The sequence below is a fragment of the Dryobates pubescens genome, chromosome 17 (assembly GCF_014839835.1).
Source record: "Dryobates pubescens isolate bDryPub1 chromosome 17, bDryPub1.pri, whole genome shotgun sequence".
Lineage (NCBI taxonomy): Eukaryota > Metazoa > Chordata > Aves > Piciformes > Picidae > Dryobates > Dryobates pubescens.
The window spans coordinates 5,224,291-5,251,071 of record NC_071628.1 but is presented as its reverse complement, the minus strand read 5'-3'; the positions used below and the strand labels follow the sequence as shown (position 1 = coordinate 5,251,071).

The following is a 26,781-nucleotide window of genomic DNA, read 5'->3' as shown; positions in this document are numbered from 1 at the left end:
CCTCCCCAGCCTTGTTGCCCTGCTCTGGACACATATCTCAATGCCCTTCTTAAACTGAGGGGCCCAGAACTGTTGAGACACCACTCTGCAGCAGCTCGGGCATGGCTGTATCCTTCCCACCCACTCCCCAGCTGAGGGCACTGGTGGGGGGGGCTTTTCCCTTTGCCCAACTCAATCTGGTTTGGATGGTTGGGTTGGATGTCCCCCTCCTGGGATGGGGACTCGTGTCCTCTGCAGCACTGGTGTGCCCTGCACAGCCTGGGCAAGAGGAGCAGCTCTGCCAGGGCAGAGGGAGCAGTGTCACAGTGCTGTGTTTTATGATCCTTACCTTGACAAATCCCAATTACACTGTGGGGTTCTGCTCATAATTGTTCCTACAAAGCTGGATTTGCTTTCTCTCCCCCCCTTCCCCCACCCTTTTTTATACCCCCCCACTGACCTCAAATTATCCTTAAGGGTGCCAAGTTAGCCCCTGCTGGGTGACTTTTCCATGCATTGTTGGGAAGGGAGAGCCCACTTTAAATGGGGACAGCATTGCCCCTGCAAGTCTTTATTCAGCTGTGCTTGCCTTTAATGCTCTGTTACCAATTCACTTTTATACCTTCCATATTGAGGGAATCAAGTCCTTCGTGCCTCTGCTTATTAAATATAGGCAATAAGTGCCTTTAAAATGCTCTGAGAGGTGGCTGGGTCCTTTATGGCTTCCTCAGCCCTGCCTGGGCTGTAAGGGATGGATGAAAGGAGCTGGCAGTCCCCACGGCAGCCCTGCTTTGCCCTGGGGGTGCCAGGGCTGTCCCTGGCTTCCCAAGGCTCCAGGGCTTCCCAGCACCCTCTGCAGTAGCTCTGCTGGGAGGAGGCAGGTCTTGCTGGGCAAATGTTTTAAGGGGCATCTTCTCTCTCTTCTACCCTTGCAACCAAACTCCTGTTTGCATGGTGTGGAGCTGGCATGCCAGGAGGCTTGTTTAGAATGCTAAAGCTATCAGGTAATTGAAAGTGAATGCTGCTGCCTGGATGGTGGAGGTGTGATGTGCCTGGGTGACAAATCAATGTTCTTGTGGCCCTGCCAGAGAGAGGAGTCAAACACTCCTGCCTGCCTTTCCTGTGTGTATGCTCTGCTCTGCTGAGACCATCACTGCCAATATTGCATCCAGTTCTGGTGTCCACTCAGGAGCAGGACACAGAGCTGGTGGAAGGAGTCCAAAGGAGGCCACAAGGATGATCCAAGGGCTGCAGCACCTCTGCTATGAGGATAGGCTGAGGGAGCTGTGGTTGTTTGACCTGGAGAAGAGAAGACTCCAGGGGCACCTTGGAGCTGCCTGCCAGGACCTGAAAGGATTCTCCAGGAAGGCTGCAGAGGGACTTCTCAGGAGGGTGTCTAGAGACAGGACAAGGGGGAATGGTTTGAAGCTGAGGCAGAGCAGGGTTAGACTGGAGCTGAGGAAGAAGTTCTTCAGTAGGAGGGTGGTGAGACTCTGGAATAGGCTGCCCAGGGAGGCTGTGGCTGCCTCCTCTCTGGGGGTGCTGAAGGCCAGGCTGGATGAGGCCTTGAGGCTAGTTGAGAGGTGTCCCTGCCCATGGTGGAGAGGATGGAGCAGATGACCTCTGAGATGCCTTCCATCCTGAGCCATTCCATGATCTGTGTAGAGCTGTGTGTGCTGTGGGGTGCAGCCTGCTTGCTGGTGCACAATTCACTTGCTGCTGAGCAGCCGAACCCGAGCCGTGGCACTGGGGTGGCACTGCTCTAAGGGGGGTGTGAAGGGAGCTGCTGACAGCCTGCTGGGAAGCCCTTCCCCTCTGGGCTGGCCCAGGCAGGTAGGCTTGGGTAGCAGATGTGTGCACAGCACATGCTTTGGGACGCTTGGTGCTGATGGAGTACCTTTTCCTGAGCTGCTGCCCGCGGCGCTCGAGAAGCTGAGGGAGATTAGCTCAGTGTTATCCCTGTTGTGTGAGCAGGGCGAAGGAAGGCCAGGCACATTAAACAGCCTCCAGCTAATCACTTGGTAAACTGGCATCAGAGGCTGTTTTTCACCTCTGCCTGATGCACGTGGGATGAGAGGAGCGTGACTGCTGAAATCCCAGTGGATATTCCAGCCTCCCTTGCTGCCTTGGCACTGGGCTGCCAGGGGGGCAGTGCAGGCTTGCTGTGTGGTCTCTAGAAGGTGTCAAACTCCTTCTGGGAAGGAAAGAAATGGCCATTCTCATGGCCTCAATGGCTACCATTTCCCCACCAGCAAGTCCAGCAAGGTCCTGCTATTTCTGGGGACCACTTTGAAACCCAAACCCTGTGGCTTGGTGACCATACAGGCAACAAAATTGCTGATGTCTGTGATGCGAGGCCAAACATCACAGAAACACTCAGCCTGGAAAAGACCCTCAGGATCACCAAGTGCAACCTTACTGTGCAGTGGCCTGGGATTGGCAAGTGAGATTGGCAACCCTAAAGGCATAGCCTGAAACTGTCACAGGTGTGATGCTTGTGAGCTGCAGAACCTGGCAAAGAGGGGTTCAGGCTTCACAAGTGTGCCCTGAGCTGGGATGCAGCAGGTGAGCTGACTGCAGTGGTCTCTCTGGCTTTCAACAAGATGCAGGTAGATGGAAGCTGAGATAAGATGCAGGGTTGGTCTCTAAAGTTAGCCTTTGTCAGGCTGACCCCAGGTTTTCCTATAGAAAGGCAACTGATTTCTTCAGCAGGGAGATGACTTTTGTGGTCAGAGGTTAATGTGATGCTGCATTACATCATCAGTGGTTTGCTTTTCTGGAGGAGGCACAGGATAGCCCAGCTGCTGTAGGTCTCAAGCTGTGCCAGGGGAGGTTCAGGCTGGATGTTAGGAAGAGGTTCTTTACAGAGAGAGTGATTTGCCACTGGAATGTGCTGCCCAGGGAGGTGGTGGAGTCACCATCACTGGAGATCTTCAGGAAAAGCCTGGATGAGGCACTTAGTGCCATGGTCTGGTTGATTGGATAGGGCTGGGTGATGGGCTGGACTGGATGATCTTGGAGCACAGCCCTGTGAGGAGAGGCTGAGGGAGCTGGGATTGCTTAGCCTGGAGAGGAGGAGGCTCAGGGGAGACCACCTTGCTCTCTCCAACTCCCTGAAGGGAGGTTGTAGCCAGGTGGGGGTTGGTCTCTTCTCCCAGGCAACCAGTGGCAGAACAAGAGGACACAGTCTTAAGCTGTGCCAGGGGAGGTTTAGGCTGGAGGTGAGGAAGAAGTTCTTCATATAGAGAGAGATTTGCCACTGGGATGTGCTGCCCAGGGAGGTGGTGGAGTCACCATCACTGGAGGTGTTTAGGAGGAGACTGGATGGGGTGCTTGGTGCCATGGTTTAGTTGATTAGATGGTTGGACTTGATGATCTCGAGGGTCTCTTCCAACCTGGTTTGTTCTATGATTCTAAGAGCTGGGTAATGGGCAAATGGTGGTGGGAGGTGTTGGAAGAGGAAATAATCATTGAGGATCCATGGAAGTGATATTGGTTTCTGCTTTCCTTGAGGGCAGGCTCTTCGCTGTTGTACCCTGTGGTAGGACAAGGGGCAATGGATATGAACTACAGCACAGGAGGTTCCACCTCAAGAGGAGGAGGAACTTCTTCACCGGGAGGGTCACAGAGCACTGGAACAGGCTGCTCAGAGGGGTTGTGGAGTCTCCTTCTCTGGAGACTTTCAAGCCCCATCTGGATGTGTTCCTGGGTGACCTGTGCTGGATTCTATGCTCCTGCTCTGGCAGGGGGGTTGGACTCAATGATCTGCTGAGGTCCCTTCCAACCCCTAACATCCTGTGAGTGGCCCAAACAGGCAGGAGGATGCTCGTGGGTTTTGCTGCTGACACAGTGCTGTGGGAACACAAAATTGAGTTAGGCTGGCCAAGGGGAAGAGCTGCAGCAGTGAAACCAAGAAAGTCTGTAGCATGAGGTGGGCTGAATGCAAGTGTGGGTGCAATGGAGCTTTTGCTCCCAGCTAGGGAATCTTGTCAATTGGAAACAGCCTGGTGAAATGCTCCACTCTGAGGTGAAAACATGCTTCCAGGCTGATGGGGCTGCAAGTCATGGTGTCTCCAGTGTGCCTGGAGAATTGCTCTTGCTGTCAGACAAGTGAGACTTCCCAGGGACTGCTCTCTGGTTTCTGGTTTTTGGTCACCCTTATTCAAGGGGTGGGGTGGGGGGGAAGGAGTTAAATAAGCTGATGAAGAAAATAGCATTAGGGTGCCTATCACAGTGCTCCTTGCTTAGGTCACCATGTGTGAGTGCCAGTTGTGCTGGGGCTGAAACCAGAAGCAAAATAACCTTGCCAGCAGGACTCTGCCTCAGCAATATATCTGCACCACTTCTGGGGCTTGAGTTAGGATCTGTTCAAGGCACTTGAGGCAGTTTGCCTTGCACTTCATTGCTTGGTACAGACGTGCTGCCTTGGAAGAGCTGGCCTCCTGTAACTAAGAAATGATAGCTGGGTGGGTCTGGCTTTGGCTTGTTGAGGGAGGAAGAAGAAATACTGGGAAAGGAAAAGAGCTGCTTGAGCAAAGACAGTTTTGCTGTGAGAAAACAGATGTAGAATGCTTGTGGGTAAGAAATGGGGAGAGCAGGGGAGTTCTGGTGCAGTGTTATGGTGTGGATTGGGAGGGCAAAGCCCTATCTGCTCCTAAGTGGGCTTTGATTGCTCTGTCAAGGGCATGGTATAAAGGCAGCTCTGCAGAGAAAGGAGACCTGGGCCAGCAGGACCCTCCAAACAGACAGGAAGCAAAGATTTGAACAGCCACCCCCTCCCCTCCATCTCTCCCCCACAAAAAAAAGAGTGAGCACTCTCATCTGCTAGGGATGCATCTCATACAGCCTCAGTTAGAAGCTGGAAGTGGGTCTAGGTGGAGGTGCACATGGTGAGCTCTTCAGGGTTTGTGAGCTCCAGTGTTACTCCTAGAGCTGTGCCAAGAGGAGCAGCTCACCCCAATAACAACTGAGCAATGCCACAGCCATGTATGCTCAGAGATGCTTGCATGGAGGAGGGAGTAACCCACTGGCTGTAAGTCAGCTCTCAACACCTGATTGCAGAGCCCAGGGCAGGGCTGGGGGCTGTCACATCTGTATTCAGCATGAAGTCAGCAGCCGTGCTCCTGCCAGCTCAATGAGCTGAGGCAGGGAAGAAGGGAAGGTCTCAGTCTCCAGCAGCAGCTGGGAGGATATAAAATGTCTAGAGTGAGCAAGACCTTGGATAGAGAGGAGGGGGAGCTCGTTGGTGTACTGAAGGACATGAGAAGCTCAACAGGAGCCAGCAATATGCACTTGCAGCCCAGAGAGCCAACCAGAGCCTGGGCTGCAGCACGAGAAGCACAGCCAGCAGGGCCAGGGAGGTGATTCTCCCCTCTGCTCTGGTGAGACCCCACCTGGAGCACTGTGTCCAGTTCTGGAGCCCCTATAGTACAGGAAGGATCTGGAGGTGCTGGAAGGTGTCCAGAGAAGGGCCAAGAGGATGAGCAGAGGGCTGGAGCTGCTCTGCTATGAGGACAGACTGAGGGAGCTGGGGCTGTTCAGTCTGGAGAAGAGAAGGCTCTGAGGAGACCGAATTGTAGCCTTCCAGGATCTGAAGGAGGCTGCAAGGAAGCTGGGGAGGGAATTCTGAGGGTGTCAGGGAGGGATAGGACTGGGGGGAATGGAGCAAAACTAGAAATGGGTAGATTCAGATTGGATGTGAGGAAGAAGTTCTTTGCCATGAGGGTGGTGAAAGCCTGGCACAGGTTGCCCAGGGAGGTGGTGGAAGCCTCATCCCTGGAGGTTTTTGCAGCCAGGCTGGATGTGGCTGTGAGCAACCTGCTGTAGTGTGAGGTGTCCCTGCCCATGGCAGGGGGGTTGGAACTGGATGATCCTTGAGCTCCCTTCTGACCCTAACAAATCTATGATTCTATGAAGAGGACCTGAAGTTCTAGGGCTGGAGCTTCTCTTGCTTGGTTGGTTTGCTCTCCTGTGCAACCACTGCCAGCTCTGCAATCACAACTTGACTCCTTGAGACTTGTTTGATTTAAAAAGTGGAGTCAGGGGAACTCAGCCAGCACAGAGTTACCCTCTGCTTTCCAAAGCAACAGGGAACCAAAGAAAATGTTGTTGGTGGTGCATCTTTGAGGTGCTGGTGAGGCAGAATTGATCTGTCACTTCTGGGAGCAATGTGCCATTCCTGCTGGGTTGAAAAATCAGATTAAAATAAAAAAGGGAAAGAGCCATTTCTGGGAGTCCCAGAGATGGGAAGTGCCTGTGTAGCTTAAAGGACTCCAAGTCCCTTGCTAACTGTTCCCTTTATCCGGGAGGAGGCTATTTCCCTCTCGTGCCCTCTGTGTAAAGCAGCTGCTGGGCTGCAGGAGGTGGCTGTGTGTTTATGTCCACTCCTGCTTCTCTTGTGTCTCACTTTTATTGAATCAGAGAATGGCTCAGGTTGGAAGGGACCTCAGAGATCTCATCTGCTCCAACCTCCCTGCTATGGGCAGGGACAACTCTCAGCTAGACTCAGCTGCTCAATGCCTCATCCAGCCTGGCCTTCAGCACCCCCAGAGAGGAGGCAGCCACAGCCTCCCTGGGCAGCCTGTTCCAGAGTCTCACCACCCTCCTACTGAAGAACTTCTTCATCAGCCTCAGTCTAACCCTGCTCTGCCTCAGCTTCAAACCATTCCCCCTTGTCCTGTCTCTAGACACCTTCAGGAAAAGTCCCTCTGCAGCCTTCCTGCAGGATCCCTTCAGCTATTGGCAGGCAGCTCCAAGGTGCCCCTGGAGTCTTCTCTTCTCCAGGCTGACCAACCCCAGCTCCCTCAGCCTGTCCTCATAGCAGAGGTGCTCCAGCCCTTGGATCATCTTTGTGACCTCCTCTGGACTCCCTCCACCAGCTCTGTGTCCTGCTCATGCTGGGGACACCAGAACTGGAGGCAGCAGCATGGGTGTTGTGCCTCTGTTAACAAACCAAAGCACATCTGGCTCAGGAAACTCATGGGCTTCGTTTGGGAGGCTGCAACACAAGCTGTGGAGGATGTGTTTGCAGTCTAGTGTAATGTCACTTCTGAAGGGCTTGACCATGGGGGTGCCTCCAAGACCTCTGTGACCTAATGCTGAGTCATCAGAAAGTCATGCCTGTGCACGTTGCTGGGAACAAGCTCAGGTCTTTCTCTGCCCACATGGCTTTGAGTGTCAGGTCAAAAATAACCTTGGCTTTTTTTAGCAAACCCAATCAATAAAACAAGAGCCAATCTGGCTGCCACCTCCTTCCCAGCTGTGGTTGCTCCTTAGCTCCTGGCTCCAGGCTGCTCCATCCCTCTCCGAAGGTCATTGCTTGGGTCCTGTAGCTTTAGCATGCCCTGGTGGTACACTCGCATCATCCCACCCCTGCTTCATGCCATGCTTGCTCTTTCTCTTCACAGAATCACCCAGGTTGGAAAAGACCTCAGAGATCATCAAGTCCAACCTATTACCTATCCCCTAACACCTCCTGACAGCTAACCCATGGCTCCAAGTGCCACATCCAAGCCTTTTTTGAGCACCTCCAGGGATGGTGACTCCACCACATCCCTGGGCAGCACTTTCCAATGGCCAATTAATCCTTCTGGGAAGAACTTCTTCCTAACATCCAACCTAAACCTCCCCTGGCTCATCTTGAGATTGTGTCCTTGTGTTCTGCCAATGGTTGCCTGGGAGAAGAGACCAACCCCCACCTAGCTACAACCTCCCTTCAGGGAGCTGTAGAGAGCAATAAGGTCTCCCCTGAGCCTCCTCTTCTCCAGGCTAGGCAACTCCAGCTCCCTCAGCCTTTCCTCACAGGGCTTGTGGTCCAGACCTCTCTTAGAGGTCTCTTTCTTCTGGTATGTAGGAGTTGCACATGGGAAGCAGCTGGTGTTTCTAGCCTAGCTCAGTCCTGCAGTCTGATGACCCAAGACCTAAACTCCCCTGCCCTGTATCAGAAGGGTTTCAGTGAGGTGGAAAATCTGACTGACTCCTCCTAGCCTGTGTTTTGTCCTGCAGGCATTCAGAAGGGCTTTGGGCACTGGCAGGGAGCACACAGTGGCTGTAACCATGTCCTGTTTCTCGTCTGCCTGGGCCAGAGGCTCTCCAAAGCCATGAGCAGGTCTCTGAGGCTTAGCCGTAGCTTGCGCTGTCCTGCGGCGTCCTCATGCTCACCCCTCAGGGTCTGCAGGCAATTATGGAACACTTGGAAAGCAGAGGAGACTCTTGTGGCTCTCTGCTTTTCTTGGATCTGCATGGTGAGAGCTGAGCAATATGTCTAGGTCTAGTCCAGGCTTTGTACTTTCCTTGGGCTGGCTGTTGTTTGGAATATGGCTCAAACAGGTCTGTGTTCCTCTGCCATGCTCATTTGTCTGTTCCTGTCCAAGCACAAGGCATGGAAAGTGCTGGGGGAGGAGCATGTGGCCCCTGTGGCTGCTCTGGAAGCTGCCAAAGGTCTCTCTTCTGCTCACCTCAGAGCCCTCCAAAGTTCTTGCCCAGAATCGTGGCACTGTGGGGCGGTTCTCAGTGCTGGCTCATCACCCCGGCTCTGCACCTCTGGGAAGCGTTTCCCTCCTCCAGAGCCAAGTCTCAAGCCAGCTCTTGTGTCAAGGCAGATCTGAGCTTGGTCATTAGCTTCAAAGTTAGGCTTCATTCACACATTGTCTAAGGGAACCAGCCAGATGGTTTTGTTCTCCCTCTCAGCTCACTTGGAGAGAAGACCTCCTCCACCTGCTCTCCAGCAAAGCTCCTCTTGAAAAATATTTGTGTTTCAGGGTGGGAGGATGCCAGAGTTTCATCTGGGAGGAAGCTTTGAGTGGCCTAGAAGTGATTTAAGCTGGGGATGAGGACTGAGCTCCTTCCTCCAGCACACAGAGTGGCAGCTTGTTAGGGGGAGACCCATGGCCGCGTCCAGCCGGCTGCGCCGCTGCCAGCAGCACTCCTGTGCTGCTGATAACAGGGGACCCCATTCTCTGGGGCTGTCACTCTGTCACCTTTCCTGGCTCTAATATTTACTGAGTAATGATCCTGCAGTGACAGATCTATTTCTGTTTTTGTTCTCTGGAACATACCTGCCAGAGTGCCCCAGGCAGCTTGAGGGATTCATAATAAAAGGCCTGGTTTCCAAACTGAGCTTGCTGCTCTCCTGCTTGGCAGCACTTCCAGCCAGCAAAGACCAGGAGACTCTTTGTCTCCTGGAGTAAGAGACTGGATAAATGTGACTCTGGCTTTTCCTGCTCCCATTTAGGGCCTTCTTTATTTATGCATTTGCTTTGGAGTAGTTTTACTTGCATTCAGTTCTCCTGTGTGAGCTATCTCCGTCATTTCTCTCTCTAACTAACCTGCAGGAGAGGGGAAACGACCTGGCTAAGGATGTCCAATGGATTGGTTGCACCTTCCACACGTGAAACTTGGTCAAGCCATGTTACTGCTGGTGGTAGAACCATGGCAGTTGGCTCTCCTGACTCACTGCAGGAGCAGAATAAAAGGCACCATGAGAAATGACTTGTTTGGGCAGCCTGATGCATGCTGTGTGTGTCTGAGGGTGGGGAGGCTGAAGCCTGTGCAGGGCCAGTCCCAGCCCTGCTGCAAGAAGGTTGCTGTGTGTGTCTGAGGGCTGGGATGCTGAAGCCTGTGCAGGGCCAGTCCCAGCCCTGCTGCAAGAAGGTTGCTGTGTGTGTCTGAGGATGGGGATGCTGAAGCCTGTGCAGGGCCAGTCCCAGCCCTGCTGCAAGAAGGTTGCTGTGTGTGTCTGAGGATGGGGATGCTGAAGCCTGTGCAGGGCCAGTCCCAGCCCTGCTGCAAGAAGGTTGCTGTGCGTTTGAGGGTGAGGAGGCTGAAGCCTGTGCAGGGCCAGTCCCAGCCCTGCTGCAAGAAGGTTGCTGTGTGTGTCTGAGGGTGGGGAGGCTGAAGCCTGTGCAGGGCCAGTCCCAGCCCTGCTGCAAGAAGGTTGCTGTGTGTGCCTGAGGGTTGGGATGCTGAAGCCTGTGCAAGGCCAGTCCCAGCCCTGCTGCAAGAAGGTTGCTGTGTGTGTCTGAGGGTGGGGATGCTGAAGCCTGTGCAGGGCCAGTCCCAGCCCTGCTGCAAGAAGGTTGCTGTGCGTGCCTGAGGGTGGGGAGGCTGAAGCCTGTGCAAGGCCAGTCCCAGCCTTGCTGCAAGAAGGTTGCTGTGTGTGTCTGAGGGTGGGGATGCTGAAGCCTGTGCAGGGCCAGTCCCAGCCCTGCTGCAAGAAGGTTGCTGTGCGTGCCTGAGGGTGGGGAGGCTGAAGCCTGTGCAAGGCCAGTCCCAGCCCTGCTGCAAGAAGGTTGCTGTGTGTCTGAGGGCTGGGATGCTGAAGCCTGTGCAGGGCCAGTCCCAGCCCTGCTACAAGAAGGTTGCTGTGTGTCTGAGGGCTGGGATGCTGAAGCCTGTGCAGGGCCAGTCCCAGCCCTGCTGCAAGAAGGTTGCTGTGTGTCTGAGGGCTGGGATGCTGAAGCCTGTGCAGGGCCAGTCCCAGCCCTGCTGCAAGAAGGTTGCTGTGTGTCTGAGGGCTGGGATGCTGAAGCCTGTGCAGGGCCAGTCCCAGCTCTGCTGCAAGAAGGTTGCTGTGTGTCTGAGGGCTGGGATGCTGAAGCCTGTGCAGGGCCAGTCCCAGCCCTGCTGCAAGAAGGTTGCTGTGTGTCTGAGGGCTGGGATGCTGAAGCCTGTGCAGGGCCAGTCCCAGCCTTGCTGCAAGAAGGTTTTGGCTGAAGTGAGATTGGAAGAAACTTGGAGCTGCATGGTGGGACATGATGAGTTGTGGCTGTGTGCTGTCCCTTGCACAGGCAGTGCAGCCACCTGGTTGTGCCCCAGCTGAGCCTGTCTTTGTTCTCCACAGACACATAGAGAACTGGAAGAACTTGCAGACGCTGAACGCTGTTGACATGGAGCTGTACACAGGACTCCAGAGGCTGTGAGTATGTCCTGTGTGTTGGGGAGAACAGCATGTGGGCAACTCCTTCCAGCACAGAGCTGTAGCTTCCCTCCATCTCCAGTCTTTCCACCCACCATGCTCAGAGCCTGTTTCAGCTGCTGGCTCTGCAAGGAGACTGTGCACAACAGAGATGAAGTGGTTTTGGTCTTTGCTGGGTCTGCGAGAGGGAAGATTGCTAGCTCCTGGCAGCTCTGTCAACACACATCAATCCTGACCTCTCTTCTCCCCCACTTTTCTGGTTCTGGGCCTGTGCATTGTTCTGACTCATTTCAGCTCCACAATGTGAAATTCCAGCTGTCTCCACCGATCCTTCATTGCTGAGCTGTTGGTCCTCATTTAGCACAGTTGCCACCGTGGGGGTGCTGCACAGTAAGGGAACTGCATCTCCTTGCACAGCCTTCCAAGCACCAGGGAAGGCTGACATTGTGCCTCTTGGAGGGGAAACTGAGGTGGAAAGGACTTGCCAGGTGCTTGGGAAACTCAGGCAAGTGAGAGTACCACCCCATCTCTCAACTGCCCTATCTGGAGCTCTGAACACCCTGGGTGCTGCCTGCATGAGGTGCTCAGGGTTAATCAGAGACTCTGCTCAGGTGTTTCCCTGAGAGCTTTACATCAGATTCAGCTTGCCTGCAGGCTGGAGGAGAGGTGTGCTTTGCTGAGCACTCGATAACCAAGCCCCAGCAAGCTGTGCTCTTATCACACACACATTGTAAGCAGGCTGGCTGCTGTTCCCCTCTCACCTAAGAAAGCAGCACTGGAGTGGAGCATACTTTTGCCTGCAGCAGGTATTAGTAAATCCTAGTCAAAGTGCTGATGCAGCTCCAAAACAAGGTGGGAGCTTGTCCAGTGTCCATAACTCCCTGCACAAAATGCCTCTCCTCGTCAGAGGTGCCAGCAGAAGGCTTTGAGGGAGAGGAGCTGCTGGTGCAGAGGCTTCCATTTGCTGTGGGACCAGGCAGTGCTGCTCAAGAAGATGGAGGAAGAGCAGGAGATGCTCTGGGCCACCTCAGCAAGCCTTGGTGGATGGGAGGGGAGAGTCTTGCCCAGCAGCCCCTCTGTGCTGAGCCTGTGCTGTCTCCACACCAGATGAAGCTGTGAAGTCCAATTTCCTCTTTGCTTGCCCTTCATAGAAGCTGCCTGGGGAGAGTTGTGCCTCCTGGGTGGGTGGGGAGGGAGGCATGAGAGCCTCCAGCATACCTCAGCTGCTGAGGGTAGGATTTTAGCACAGTTGTCACCCTTGCCTCCATCACTGCCCTTCTGCATCTCTTTGCAGGACAATCAGGAACTCAGGACTACGAAACATCCAGCCCCGCGCCTTTGCCAAGAACCCTCACCTGCACTACATGTGAGTGCCTCTGCTCCTGGGCAAAGGACAGCCCCCAAAGTGGGTCCTCAGTGTCCATCTGGGAGAGCAGTGGGAGGGAAAGGGGATGCTGATGGGCAAGGAGAGGAAGGTGTGGTAAAGGAGGGGAGAAGGAAAACCAAGGCACAGAGGGCTGTGAGGGGGGGAAAAGGACCTGGAGGTCCTAGAGGATGGAAGGTTGCCCACGAGCCAGCAGTGTGTTCTTGTGGCCAAGAAGGCTGATGGTGTCCTGGGGTGTATTAGGAGGGCTGTGGTCTCCCTCTCTGGAAAGATTCCAGAGCAGCTTGGATGAGTTCCTGTGTGATCTGGTCTAGGTGACCCTGCTCTGGCAGGGGGGTTGGACTGGATGAGGTCCCTTGCAGCCCCTCCCATTCTGTGATGGGCCCCAGGACAGGATGGGGCAAGCTCCTGCTGATGGGTTTCAGTGTCTACTAACTGGTCTGGTTTTGATCACCCCTCTAACAAACACTTGCTTGGAGAGCAGCCCTGCATTTCCCTTTCTGCAGGGTTTGTTGGGTGCCCCCATGCCCCAGCATGCAGCCAGAGCCTGCCCTACTCATTAGCTTTTAACCAAAAGGCAGGTTGTTTAAAGAACAACCCCTGGGCCACAGGGCTGCCAGCTCTGCTTCTAATTGATTCCTAAAACTGTTCTCTGCAGCTAGCCTGGGGTAGGGAGGTTTCTGTGCCACCAAACTGGAGACCTGTTATCATGGGATGTTGTATAAGTGTCCAGCTGCTGGAACATCATTAGCCAGCAGGTGCAGTCTCCTGGGGAATTCCCACATCCTTGAGGCCAAGGGCAGTGACTGCATTTCTGGATATGCATTTGCTGTTCCCAAGTGATAAAGGAAAGCCTGAACTTCAGGCCACTGTGCAAGGCACTGCAGGGGATTGAAAGAGAGAATCATAGAATTGTTAGGGTAGGAAGGGAGCTCAAGGATCAGCCAGTTCCAACCCCCCTGCCATGGGCAGGGACACCTCACACTGCAGCAGGTTGCTCACAGCCACATCCAGCCTGGCCTGAAAAACCTCCAGGCAGGAGGCTGCCACCACCTCCCTGGGCAACCTGTGCCAGTCTCTCACCACCCTCATGGGGAACAACTTCTTCCTCACATCCAATCTCAATCTACCCATTTCTAGTTTTGTTCTATTCCTCCCAGTCCTATCACTCCCTGACACCCTCAAAAGTCCCCTCTCCAGCTTTCTTGTAGCCCCCTTCAGATCCTGGAAGGCCACAATTAGGTCTCCTTAGAGCCTTCTCTTCTCCAGACTGAACAGCCCCAGCTCCCTCAGTCTGTCCTCATAGCAGAGCAGCTCCAGCCCTCTGCTCATCCTTGTGGCCCTTTTCTGCACCTCCAGATCCTTCCTGTACTAGTGGCTCCAGAACTGGACACAGTGCTCCAGGTGGGGTCACACCAGAGTGGAGTAGAGGGGGAGAATCACCTCCCTTGCCCTGCTGGCTGTGCTTCTCTTGATGCAGCCCAGGCTCTGGTTGGCTTTCTGGGCTCCAAGCACACACTGGTGGCTCCTGTTGAGCTTTTCATCCAGCAGCACCCCCAAGCCCTTTTCTTCAGGGCTGCTCTCAAGTCAGTTGCTGCCCAGCCTCTTAAAGTGACTCTGTCTGAGAGCAAACCCTCCTTAGCCTCCAGTATAGATGTGGAAGGTGAAAAGGGGTTGGTGAGAGGCCCCAGCCTTGGGCATGAGCTGTTGGGCTGCCTCAAGAGTGTGTGTAGTACTGCTTTGTGGAAACCAAGGCCAAGCAGCCACGGTGCATCCCTTGGAATAGAACAGAATTAACCAAGTTGGGAAAGACCTTTGAGATCATCAAGTCCAACCTATCACCCAACACCATCTAATCAACTCAACCATGGCACCAAGTGCCTCATCCAGGCTCTTCCTAAACACCTCCAGGGATGGTGACTCCACCACCTCCCTGGGCAGCACATTCCAATGTGAAGAACTTCTTCCTAACATCCAGCCTAAACCTCCCCTGGCACAGCTTGAGACTGTGTCCTCTTGGGACTGAGTCGGTGGGTGCATGTGGCCGTCGACATGGGCATGTTCCTGATGGAGGGAGATAGATGCCACCTGCAGAGCAAGGTAGATTTGCCTTTTGATGTCTGCTGGGAGACTGAACCCCCCCCAAAAGCTTCCTTTTTGGCGAAGCAGTTAGAGTTGCTAAGTGACAGCAAAGTGCTTGCTAAACAGGAGCTCTGCAGCACCAAAGGGCATGAATAGTTAAGGGACAGCAAAAGCCTTTTTGCAGTTTAAAGAAGTGTGTATTAGGTCCTCCTAAGCCCTCCTTAATGCTGACCACTGGGATTTTCCCTGCTTCCTGCCCTCCCGTTTTGATTTGTAGTGTTTGCCTGCTGTTGGCTGCAGTGGTTTGTTCCTCAGAAGCCTTCCCTCTCTATACCTCTCTTAATTGGGTGGGGGGGATGGTTTGTAATGGGGAATGGGTGTCAGTGGTGCTGTTTATTTCTCTAGCAGCTAAAGCAACTGACATTTGATTCCTGCTGAAATCCCTTTGGCTGTTGGAGGAGTTTAGGAGGCCATGTAAGGCTGGCTTGGGGGTTGTGTGTGTGTGTGTACACATCCACTTGGTGTTGCTTCCTCCACAAGTGTTTGGGGTTCTTTTCTTTTCCTGGCTTTGGAGATGACTTTTGAGTTTGGGAGGAATAAAACCCACAAAACAACCAACCCAACAACCAACCCCACATCCATCTTGTGTCAAGAGTTGAGGTCGGTCTGTGCTGATGAAATATGTGTTTGTTTACTGCCTGGGCCGTGTGAGATTGATCGTGTTCTTAACATCTTTCTTTCCTTGCCTTTTTGATGCTGGAGGCAAGTTTAGTGTATTATTTGGTTAGTGCTTGCCCACTGGGTTTTGATGCTGTGCCTGGGACCTGGCAGTGTGGGTAATTGCAAGGTGGATGTCCCCCGTGGTGGATGCCAAGCATGGAGACCTGGTGCCGTGCAGGGCTGCTGGCTCCCTCCTGCTCCCCAGAGGCTCTCCAGCCGCAGTGCCACTGCTCCCTTGCGGCCAGACTGCTTTTTCTGGAGGTGGGGGGAGGCTCTTGGTGGGGCTTTGTGCAGCCTGGTGTGCCACCCAGGGTCCCCTCTGTGGCCATGGCACCCTGGAAGTGCATTGAGGTGCCTCCTCAGCTGCTCTGCAGGCGCTGCCTCCCGGGGAGCTCAGCTTGCTGAAGGCCTGACGCGTTTGCTGCAGCGGCTGCTGGGGTGAGCCAGGGATAAAAGGATTAATGGAAATGTCACTCTGCTGGAAGGCTTGGGCAGCTGTACCGAGGTACAGTAGCTGACAGGAGCCAGGGATGCTGCCCCAGCCTCCTTGTGGCAGGGCTGGCTGCAGCTGGCTGGGTGTGGGGCTGGGGGCCCGTCGCCACTACGTGTTGCCACTGCTTTCCTTCCTTCTTTGCTGGCTTTTGGGATGGTTGTAGGTGCTAACAAGTCAATAAGATGTCAAACATGTCTTAGGAATGAGAGAGAAGCCTCACTGCCAGGGAGGGGTGGCCCTGGGTGGTCAGAGCCATGGGCTAGCCACTTGCTGCAAGCTGGATCTGAGCAGCCTCAGGCATTTCCCACGTGAAGCTTGGGTACAGATCCTCAGGCCTCAAAAAGCTGTATTTTCCTTCTTCTCTCCCCATCTGGGTTAAATCCCAGCCTCCTCCTGAAGTGAGTTTTTCCCTGTGCCTTTCATCAAGGTTTCCTCCTCTCAGATGGGCCAGAGAGCTCTGCCTTCCCCCAGCAACTTCTATTTCTGGCCCTTCCTCTGTGCACATGCTTATCTTCAGACCCCAGCTGTGCAATCACAAGCAGATCACTTATCCCAGCTCTAATTGCAGGAGCTCAGGTTTGGGGGAGGGGGGTTGGTTAAGATAATGGTTCTGGATGAGGTTTGGCTCAGGATTTGTTTTTCTTTCCCCTTCCCCCTCACAGCCAGGGAAGAAAAGTGAGAAACCCATGAAGGGACTATTTAGCATTCAGCTGCCTGAGAGGTAGCTTCCAAAATGTCCCCCAAGTGCAGCCTGGCAGAGCTGTGCCAGTCCTTTAAGGTTTGAAATTAGCTGTGTAAGTGTAAGGGGCCTGAGGCCAAGCTAATCAGTGGAGGAGCAGTGGATGACTGGGAGCCAGAGGTCTGGATCTAGAAATAGCTTTGGATTCCTCTCCTTGAATGAGGAGAGTTAGGGCTCCATGGCTCATCTGAGGGTTAGTGCTGTGAAGCCTATTGCTGATAGAGGCAATGAATTCAGAAGGTAACAGTGGGCTTTACAGTGTGGATCTACAGCTTCTGCTGGCACTTTGAAGAGGATAACTCACAGAATCATTCAGCTTGGAAAAGACCCTTGGGATCATCAAGCCCAACCATTAGCCCTCCTCTGCAAAGGTCACCCCTAAGCCATAGCCCCCAAGCACCACATCTAAATGACCTTTAAACACATCCAGGGATGGTGACTCAACCACTTCCCTGGGCAGCCTGCTCCAATGTCAACTCCTTCCAGGAGAAGTGGAATGGGGATGGATATTGTTCAGTGTCATTTTGTGCCCTCACTGAGTGTGGTCTCCCTGGGCAGAGCTGCATTGCTAGGTTCTTGGTCCCATTTCTGTGCAGCTTTGTCAGCCCTTTGGCTAATACAGGGATTGTTTTGGAGAGCACCATGCACTGGATGCAAGGACCAGCAGGTCTAGGCTGTGGGAAACCCAAGATCTTGCAGGCAAGATTTGTGGAAGCTGGTTAGCAGGCAATGCAGGTGGCCCTAGGAAATGTTTGGTGTTTCTAGAAGGTGTTTGGCTTGAGGCTCTGCAAGAAAACCTTAGGATGATGTGGCTCCTGAATCTGAGACACACAAACCATCTGAATACTTGTTTGCTGTGTTGAGCACAGCTCACTGAGGGAAAAGGTCTTTCCTACTCCCACTCTTCCTGTTCCTCCAGGAACACCAGGATGCTTTGGACAATTTATTTGGGCTTAATGGAGGATTGCAAGTCATGAGGATATCAATATCCTACAGGTATAATGAAAAGAGGCAGAGGAAGAGTTGTGAGGTGCCCCTGCCTGTGGCAAGGACTCTCTGCTATTCATAGAATGGATTAGGTTGGAAGAGCCCTTAGAGCTCATCTACTCCAACCAGGTCTCAGGTCTCTTCCAACCCAGGCCCTTCTTTGAGTGCCTCTGCAGGTCTCTTCCAACCCAGGCCCTTCTTTGAGTGCCTCTGCAGGTCTCTTCCAACCCAGGCCCTTCTTTGAGTGCCTCTGCAGGTCTCTTCCAACCCAGGCCATTCTTTGAGTGCCTCTGCAGGTCTCTTCCAACCCAGGCCATTTTATGAGTCTATGAATAATAAAAGGTGGTTGTAGTGCCTTGTAAGGAAGAATAAAACATTGTCCCATCCCTGGAAAGTCGTCAGGAGAGCTCGGTATCCCAGTGCACCAGAAATCAGTGCACAGGAGAGGCCAAGGAGATGGTTTGCTGCTGGCCAAAGCATCCAGGCTTTGCTGGCTGTGTGACAGCAGAGCTGAGCATGCAGAAGAGTAGGCTCCTAGCAGGTTGTGCTAGGCAAGCTGGCATTTGCAGAGGCTGAGTCCCCCTTTGCTGGGAAGCAGGCACTTAAGAGCCTGTGCTTCCCTCTGAACGCTTCCTTGGGCGGCTGCGTACTCAGCCAGGCAGTCAGGAGGCACTGCTGTGTGTTTGCAGAAGGTAATTGTGCACACCTTATTTATTGTGTAGCAGAGAAAACAAATTAAGGCTGTGTAATTATGGAGACAGGCACACTTTTAAATAAGGCTTTAAGCAGTCAGATTTCTATTTAGGAAATTAATAACTGCCGTTCCTGTCTGCCTTTCCAGAGGCTCTTCTTAAACCGCCTGCCGCAGCTTTATCCGGGCACTACATTGGTTTGTGGGCTGGCCAAGATGCAGATCCTGTCGAGGGGCTCTGCCTGCCAGAGTAGAGATGGGGTTGAGGACCGAGGTTTCTCTTTCAGCCTTCATCCAAGGGTCTTAAAGATGGAGGCCTCGGAGCACTGGGTGCTGTGCGTAACTGGGTTTGGAGCACGGTGCAGCTGGGTCGCCTCTCCTTGACAGGCATTTCCCTCTGTGCCACCCTGCCAGGCTTTGCTCCCAAAAAGTGAGGATCCAGGAGGATCTGGGAGATGCTGGCAGGAAATGTGCAGGGAGCTGCTTTGCCAGGGAAAAGACTGAGCTGGCTGATCTACCAGCAGGAGCAGGGAGGTCATTCTGCCCCTGTACTCAGCACAGGTCAGGCCACACCTTGAGTTCTTACTGTCCAGTTCTGGGCTCCTCGGTTTAGGAAGGATGTTGAGTTGCTGGAAGGTGTCCAGGGAAGGGCAACAAAGCTGGGGAGGGGTCTGGAGCACAGCCCTGTGAGGAGAGGCTGAGGGAGCTGGGGTTGCTTAGCCTGGAGAGGAGGAGGCTCAGGGGAGACCTTCTTGCTCTCTACAACTCCGTGTAGGGAGGCTGCAGCCAGGTGGGGGTTGGTCTCTTCTCCCAGGCAAGCAGCACCAGAACAAGAGGACACAGTCTCAAGCTGCACCAGGGGAGGTTTAGGCTGGGTGTTAGGAAGATGTTCTTCCCAGCAAGAGAGATTGGCCATTGGGATGTGCTGCCCAGGGAGGTGTTGGAGTCACCATCACTGGAGGTGTTTAGGGAGAGACTGGATGGAGTGCTTGGTGCCATGGTTTAGTTGATTAGATGGTGTTGGATGATAAGTTGGACTGGATGATCTTGGAGGACTCTTCCAACCTGGTTAATTCTATTCTATTCCATGGGCTTGTTTTTACAGGCAAACCTGAGGTGGACTTAATGCATAGAGTCTCCCAAGAGTCTCCTCTGTAGGTTGTGCTGTTTTCTGAGGATGGGGTTAGCTTTGGTGTCATGCTTGGGCTCATGGCAGTTGTGCATTGTCATGTGAACTGGCATCCTGGTATTGGATGTACTTTGTAGCTTTGACCTATCTGGATGTGATCCTGTGTGACCTGTGCTAGATTCTAAGGTCCTGCTCTGGCAGGGGGGTTGGTCTCCAGAGGTCCCTTCCAACCCCTGACATCCTGTGAGCCTGTGATGTGGGAGTTTCTAGAGATGTGTTATGGTTTCAGGCTTTGACAGGAAAGAAACAGGGCTGTGTGCCCTGAAAATTGAGGTGGTTGAGGCAGTATGAAGTTGGTGAGTTGCTCTGTGCCCTCTTCAGCACTTTTTCAGGACAGCACTTGAAGCCCTCCAGCAACCCAGGTCTGTGCACTTTCACAGGGTCACAGGCAACTCTCTGTCAAGGCTGGCAAGGTTCACCTCCTTTGCCTTGTGTGCCTGGGAGCTTAACTGAAGTCTTACACTAAGTGAAGTAATAAACAAAAATCTCATGGAATGGTTTGGGTTGGAAGAGACCTTAAAGGTCATCTAGACCCAGCCCTCAAGCACTGACCTATTACAAGTGTAGCACTGTTGCCTCTCAGTCATGGCTGGAGGGTTCTCCTGGTTTGTAATTAATAAGCTACTGCCTTCCTCTTAGAGCCATTCTTAAGTGCACAGCTGGGTTCAACTGTCTCTCTTTTGCTCTGTTGCTGTAACCAGCTCCAGGCCCCATGACTGCTTCCACCCTTCACTTGATTCTCCATGTCCTTCCTCCTCCTTCCTGACGGTTTCTGCCTGCTTTGTCCTTTCATCACTGCGCTGCTGTCATACCCATCCCGGCAGTCTCCTCCTAACCCAAACTGTCATGTGTTAATTGCTCTTGATTTCCTGTCCATGCTCTTGAGCCAGTGCAGCCTAACAAGTCTGTGTGCATCAGCTGGGGCACAGTTTATGACTGTATGGCAGCTCTTAGCTTGCTGAGAGGGGTGTGGGGGGGAATTAAACCACATTTACCTAAACCTTTTCCTTGATAGTTCAGTGGTTTATATTTTGCACTTGCAAAGGACTAAATAGGAGCTTCCCACCCCCCATGAATACAGACAAAATAAGAAGCATGAGAATGGTTTAAACAGCCTTTAATTTCTGTTGAATCACAGAATCATTTGGGCTGGAAAAGACCTTTTATGATCACGGAGGCCAGCTGTTAACCCAGCACAGCCAAGCCCAGCACCAAACCACGTCACCGAGCACCACATCCGCACGTCTTTAAAACACCTCCAGGGATGGTGACTCAACCACTTCCCTGGCAGGCAGGCAGGCAGCTTGGGTACACTTTGATTTCCATTTGTACTCTCAGGATCTTTCTGCTCTGGCCCCTTCTAGGAGCAGGCCTCTGCGCTGTGATTTGCTCAGAGAGGTGCTTCCCCAGCATGTCTCCAGGTCTCCTCTGAAACGCTTAGAGTGCAGCCACTAAAATAAACAGCAGTGACCTCCCCTCTGCTTCCACAAGCTTGCTTGTTCTGCTCCCCTCCTGCTTTGTCTCCTGGATGCCAGTACAGTGCAGGTCCTTGCTGATATGCTGATCAGCAGCAGTGGTTTGGTGGCCTGTTTATTCCCAGTTACCACAAGTGACTGAGAAGCATTTAACTGCAGCTCTTCCTTTTCCTGCAGCGACAGAGGGCAGAGGTAGGTCCTGTGTTTGGGTTTTCTTTTCACCAGCCATTGAGTACGAGGCCAGGAAAGAAATCAGTTTCCTGCAGGTCTGTGGCTTTCCTTCAGGCTGGGTGGAAACCATTTGACCTGCATTCAGAGAGCTGGGTAACTAATGCCTGGCTGCAGGCTGTGGAGCATTCATTGTGTTGCGAGAGGAGGCAGAGCAGCGAGTTTGTGACTGATGTTTCCCCTGGTGGAACCCAAGGAAGAAAGTTTCCAACTCCAGCACTGTGCACCTTGCAGCAAGACTTGTCCTACCTCAAGTTTGGGGTTTTTTTTTCCCAATCTGAAAATCTGGAATCTGACATTTGTTTTCTCTTTCTTTATTTGATCTATTTGCAGCATAACACCTTGTATGGTTTCTAGGGAAACCTGGCCTTGAATTCCAGGGTGCTGTTGCAAAGTGAGATGAGTTATTACAACACTATCACACAGAGTGGTTGCCTGCTCACATTCTTAGCCCTGTCACTCTGGTACCTGGGCTCTCAGGATTTTTGCTCTCACTTTCTCTCTCCTTCCAGCCTTCCTTCCTGTGAAATGTTTTCACAGGCTCATTCGTGGAATGGCTTGAGTTGGAAGGGTCCCTAAAAGTCATCTAGTTCCAGCCCATGGCTAGGGATGCCTCCTGCTACACCAGGTTGCTCAGAGCCTCATCCAGTCTGGTCTTAAACACTTCCAGGGTTGAGGTCTTCCAGCTTCTCTGGACAACCTGTTTCAGTGTCTCATCAGCCCTGTAAGGAGAGGCTAAGGGAGCTGAGGTTGTTTAGCCTGAAGAAGAGTAGGCACAGGAAAGACCTTATTGATGCCTATAACTACCTGAAGGGAGGTTGTAGCCAGGAGAGGGTTGGTCTCTTCTCCCAGGGAACCAACACCAGAACAAGAGGACACAGTCTCAAGCTGTGCCAGGTGGAAGTTTAGGCTCAAAGTGAGAAGAAAGTTCTTCACAGAGAGAGTTGTTGGCCATTAGAATGTGCTGCCCAGGGAGGTGGTGGAGTCACCATCCCTGGAAGTGTTCAAAAAGGGATTGGATGTGGCACTTGGAGCCATGGTTTAGTTAGTCATGAGGTGTTGGGTGACAGGCTGGACTTGATGATCTCTGAGGTCTTTTCCAACCTTATTGATTCTATGATTCTATGATCACCCTTGTTGTAAAGAACTTCCTCCTATTGTCTAACCTAAATCTACTCTGCTTTAGCTTCAAACCCCTGCCCCTTGTGCTGTCACCACATACTGAGATGTTCTTTCCAGCTGCATTATGTGCCTATGAGACAGAAATTTGAGCAGCTGTCTTTTGGCAGATGTGGGATGGGCAGCTGTGGTTTTGCAAAGGTCCTGGAAGCTGTTCCTATATGGGCTGTGTGTTTGTGTGTCTCTTTACAAGCCTTGTTTCAGGATTAGGGTAAAAGCTGGGATTTTTGAGGGGCTCATCCCCTGTGACAGGTGGGTTGGGACTGGATGATCTTTGGGTCCCTTCTAACCCTGGTAATTCTGTGATTCTGGCCCTTGCTGTGCAGCAGTGGTTTGATGGATGCCTGGTTGTGAGCTTCCCTTCAAAGAAAGGGTAACCACTCCTCTTGGATGCGATCCTGAAGTTAAGTTGTAGTTGTGTCTTGGTTCAACCTCACCAAACCTGAGCAGAGAATGTGCTGATTTCTGGAGATGTGGGTATGAAGAGGACTAGATCTTGTTCCTAGACTTATGAGGTCACTGAAGCAGGGAGGTGCTCCAGAAAAACACAGCCTTTGGCTGTCCCTTTTGTTTACTCCCCAGACCCTGTGGCTCAGTTGGTTACATGCAGTGCAACACATGTCTTGCTTGCCTGATGCCCATGTGAGAGGTGATCTTGGAGAGGATCCTCCCCAGGGTGGACCTGGGGATGTGGAAACCTGCTCAAAAGCTGCTGGGGGAGACAGTGTGAACAACCATGGCAGGATGTGTGAAAGTTTAAGTGACTGGACAAGTGTTCTTGCCTGGGATGTTTCTTCCCATGATACTGATTTACTAACAGTATGACTTCAGGGCTGATTTTTGGGCTTCCCCCCCTCCCCCCTTTTGGATGCACAGGCAATAAGCAGCAGGGCAGAAAAACAGAAACCTTAAAATCATATGCTGTTTGAGCAATAAGCCACGACAGGGCATGAATGATGGGACATTAATTCATGATGGTGTGTGACTAGGCAAGAATTTAAACGTCACGAGTTAGGCAGCCCTGTGTTTTATTGCAATTATAAAACTTTATACCACAAGGCTGGGTGAATGGGAGACAACCCCCCCTCAGCCCCCCCCTTGTTTGTGTTTGTGAAGGGATGAGCCGTGAATTACGCTGGGTGCAGGAGTCGGTGGGATATTTGCGAGGCTACCGGGATGACCCAGAGGTTTGTCTTCCCCTGGAGCTGAGGGTGACCGTGGCTGTGGCCTTGCTGATGACTGAGGATGAGGATGATTCATACCTGTTGTGGCCTTTCCCGTGGCTCTTCCCCACGCAGCTGGCGTGGGGCGGGGCCGTGCCCTGCGCCGTGCGCCCTCGGGGCAGAGCTTCAGCACCACGGACAGGGCCCCCCCCCGCCCCGCTGCCGCTTGCCCCTGTCCGCCCCGCCGGGGTCCTGCCTGCACTGCCCCCCCCCCCTTCACCGTTATTAACCTTTCAGCCTCTCTGCCTGTAGCTGAGCTTCCCAGCCTCAGACCTGGCTTTCCTGCCTGTGCCTGGGCATCCCTGCCTCCCACCCTCCAGATTTCCAGGCTCCCCTGCCTCCAGTCCAGTTCGCTGCTTGCAGCTGGGCTTCCCTGCCCAGAGCTGTGCCAGCTCTGACTTCCCCGCCTGCAGCATGGGCCCTGGCCTCTAGCCTTGTCCAGCCCTCTCAGGCCTCTCTGCTCGCAGCCTGGCCTCTGATCCAGCCTCCCTCTCTACACTGAAGCTGCCTTCTTCCCTACATCTTGCTCAGCCCTGGTCTGCAGCTTGGTCTCCCTGCAGGCAGCCTGTGCCTCCTTTGTGCTCCTCTTGGAACAAACTCATTCCCTTTCCAGGCCTAGCCAAGCACCCCAGGGCGGTGCCTGGAGCAGTGGCTGTGCACAGCAGCTGCGTGTGCAGGCTGGATCAAGCCGTGAGCCCACCTTGAGGGGTGATCAGCCTGGTTTCACTGCCAGCTCTGCCGCTCTTCTTCTGTCTCTCCTGCATGGGAGCCAGGCTGCTGAGCTGCCTGTTTGACAGATGCAGTGCAAACTTTCTGAGCCGCGGTGGCTCCCGGCGCTGGCTTCCTTCTGCAACGTGAACGGAGTCATCTTGCGGCGCTGCTGCTGTCTGTGGGTTTCCTCACACGAGCAGCTCTCCAGGAGATCTGTCATCCAGCCTCGCTGAAACCACAACCCCTGAGCTTTGGCTCAATGTTTGTTGTATCCAGTTGTGCGTGTTGATAATTGTGGGTAATTTGCTGTCTCAGAGTAATGAAAGAATGCCTGCTGCAGTCTGAAGCACTCAGTGCTTGGTGGTGATTAGTCTTCTCCTTTGAAAGCATTCTTCAGTGCCCAGTATTGGAAGATAAAAGCTGGGTGAAAGATACTTCTCCTTTTTTAAGTGGGTCAGGCGTTGAGAAGAGGAGGGGAAATGGACCTGCTGTGTCCAGCCATTCTTGTCAAAGACCAAAACGTGTTTCTGCTTTTGGAGCGGTTATAAGCGAGGAGTGTAGCAAGCAGGCTTTGCTGGCCTCTGACGGTATTAAGTCACCAATAGCTGCCTGCCCCCTCAGCCAAGCGTGCCTGGGGCTGTGATCAAGCACATCACACCACACCGCTCAGGTGTAGCTGCAGGCAGGTCTCCGCTCAGAGCATTACTCCTCCCCGTGTGCTCAGCCGCTGCAAACGGAAGCGTTTCTGTTCAGGAGGCGATGGCCCTGCTCAGGTGCGCTCCAGGCCTCCCTGCTTCCCATCGCCGCTCCGTGGGTCCCTAGAGGGAAGCAGCAGCCTGGCGTGAGGCAGCTCCCTGCTTGCTGCTGTCTGTCTCCCAGGCTGAATGTTTTCCTTGCCGTTTGATGAGGCATAGCTGGAGCGCATCAGCCTCACCCCCTGCTGTGGCCGGGGGCCTCCGCGCAGCACGGGAGGTGGCAGCTGCCATCTCCACTGGCTGACAGAGTGGTCCCTTTGGTCCCCCGTTCCTCACCCGTGCCCCTCCCCGCGCCAGCTCACTGCCCCCTGCATCCAGATGCTGCTCCCAGGCCCCCTGCGCTGTGGGTGCGGGGAGCTGTGCTCACCGCCGGGGCGGGCCGAGCCCTGCAGGCTAACGGCAGGGTCGCTTTTCATCAGCTGGTATAAACACAGCTCCTGGGCAGCACCCTGCTTTTCCAAGCCCTGGAAGAGCATTTCTCCTTTTATCTATAACTTTGTCAAGTGTCAAGCCACAGAAGTTTTAGTGATGATAACGTGCAGCACAGGAAGTTTATTTCCTGGCTGCAAAGGTGGCTTTCATTGCAGGGCTGTGGGAGGGGGTGGGTGGTTTTCATGCTTCCCTCTCAAGGAACGTTGGCTGTTCATGCCCCCTCCCTTCCAGCACATTCCAAGTGGACTTCCTTGCAAAGCTCCACCACTGCACTGCCTGCTTGGCTCGGTGGCTTTTCAGCCTTTCTCCTGTGCAGGACCTGTTGGCCAAGTGAACTGGGAAAAGAGAAGCAAGGAAAAGAGAGTGAGGTGGGAGTATTCACATGCTTGGTGAAGTGCAATGGGGGGAAAGAGAGTCAGGAGTTCCCCATCTTTCACTTCTTCCTGTTGCTGTGCATGGCTTGCCTTTGCTTCCCAGACCAGCCTCTGGGATTTGACTGCTGAGGAAAAGCAGGGATGGGCTTTTTTGGGGGGGCAGGGGATTATGTGTAGTGCTTGCCTTCTGTCAGCCTATGAAGCTGCCAGAGGTGACTGGAACTAAAAAGTGGATCCATGTCTAATGGAAAGACCTCAGGCTCCTTCCTGAGGCACAGGAAGGCAGAGAATGGAGCCTGGGGATGGCTGAAGATGAGCAGGGGATGAAGTGCAGCTGTACAAGGGGAAGGAACCAGTTTGAGAGGGAGGAGTGCAAGAAAGGATTGGAGCAAGGGGTCATTAGGAAAGAAGGTTGAAATGGAGTAGAAGGGCAGGGATGGGTACAGAAAAAGGTGATGAGGAAAATGGAACTGGAAGGGAGGCAGAGGGTTAACTGGGGTGGGGAAGAGTGTGTGTGAGAGCTCTTGCAGGTGGTAGCAACTGGTGTAAGGGAGAGATGGGTTTGCTAGCAAATACTTGGGAACTGCCTCTGAATTAAGCAGACCCTTCCTCTCCCCTTTGGATGTGGCTTTGCAGGCAATATTAGACTCTTCCTAATTATTTTTCTTGGATGAGTTTTGTGATCCTGATGATATTAATTATTCTTAAAGGTCAACAGCACTCACTTGAATCCCCTTCTGTTCTATCATGTAATCAGTTAATTAATTGGAAACCATTTAGCAGTGTCTGCCGAGAGCTTAGCCTGCCTTATGCCCTGTTGTTTAGCTGTTGCTGGGAGATGCAGATATATGTGTGTCTGGATAGTCATACTTGCACCCCTTCCTTTACTCAGAGGCTCTGCAGAGCGCTCAGCACTGACCCAGCCCATTTCAGCCTCTGGCATCCCTCCCCATGGCAAGCAAATTTGGGCTCAGACCCAACTGTTACTTTTCACTTAACCTCTTTGCACAAGAGCAATGTTTGAGATTATTCAGGGCTTGTTGATTTCTGGGCATCTAAGTAGGGAGGGAATATATATATATATATATGATGTTTAGAGAGCTGGAGCTTCTCTCCTATGAGGACAGCCTGAGGGAGTTGGGGCTGTTCAGTCTGGAGAAGAGAAGGCTCTGAGGAGACCTAATTGTGGCCTTCCAGTATCTGAAGGGGGCTACAAGAAAGCTGG

General features: G+C 53.1%; 1 protein-coding gene across 1 annotated transcript in view; it reads left to right on the top strand.

The window, feature by feature from the left end:
- The window catches only part of NTRK3 (neurotrophic receptor tyrosine kinase 3), a 272,999-nt gene that overhangs the window by 35,148 nt on the left and 211,070 nt on the right, over positions 1–26,781 (top strand). Inside the window, exons 2-3 of the mRNA XM_054168851.1 lie at positions 10,820–10,894; positions 12,189–12,260. Of these exons, the coding sequence (XP_054024826.1) occupies positions 10,820–10,894; positions 12,189–12,260 (147 nt within the window). The remainder of the gene's footprint in view (positions 1–10,819; positions 10,895–12,188; positions 12,261–26,781) is intronic.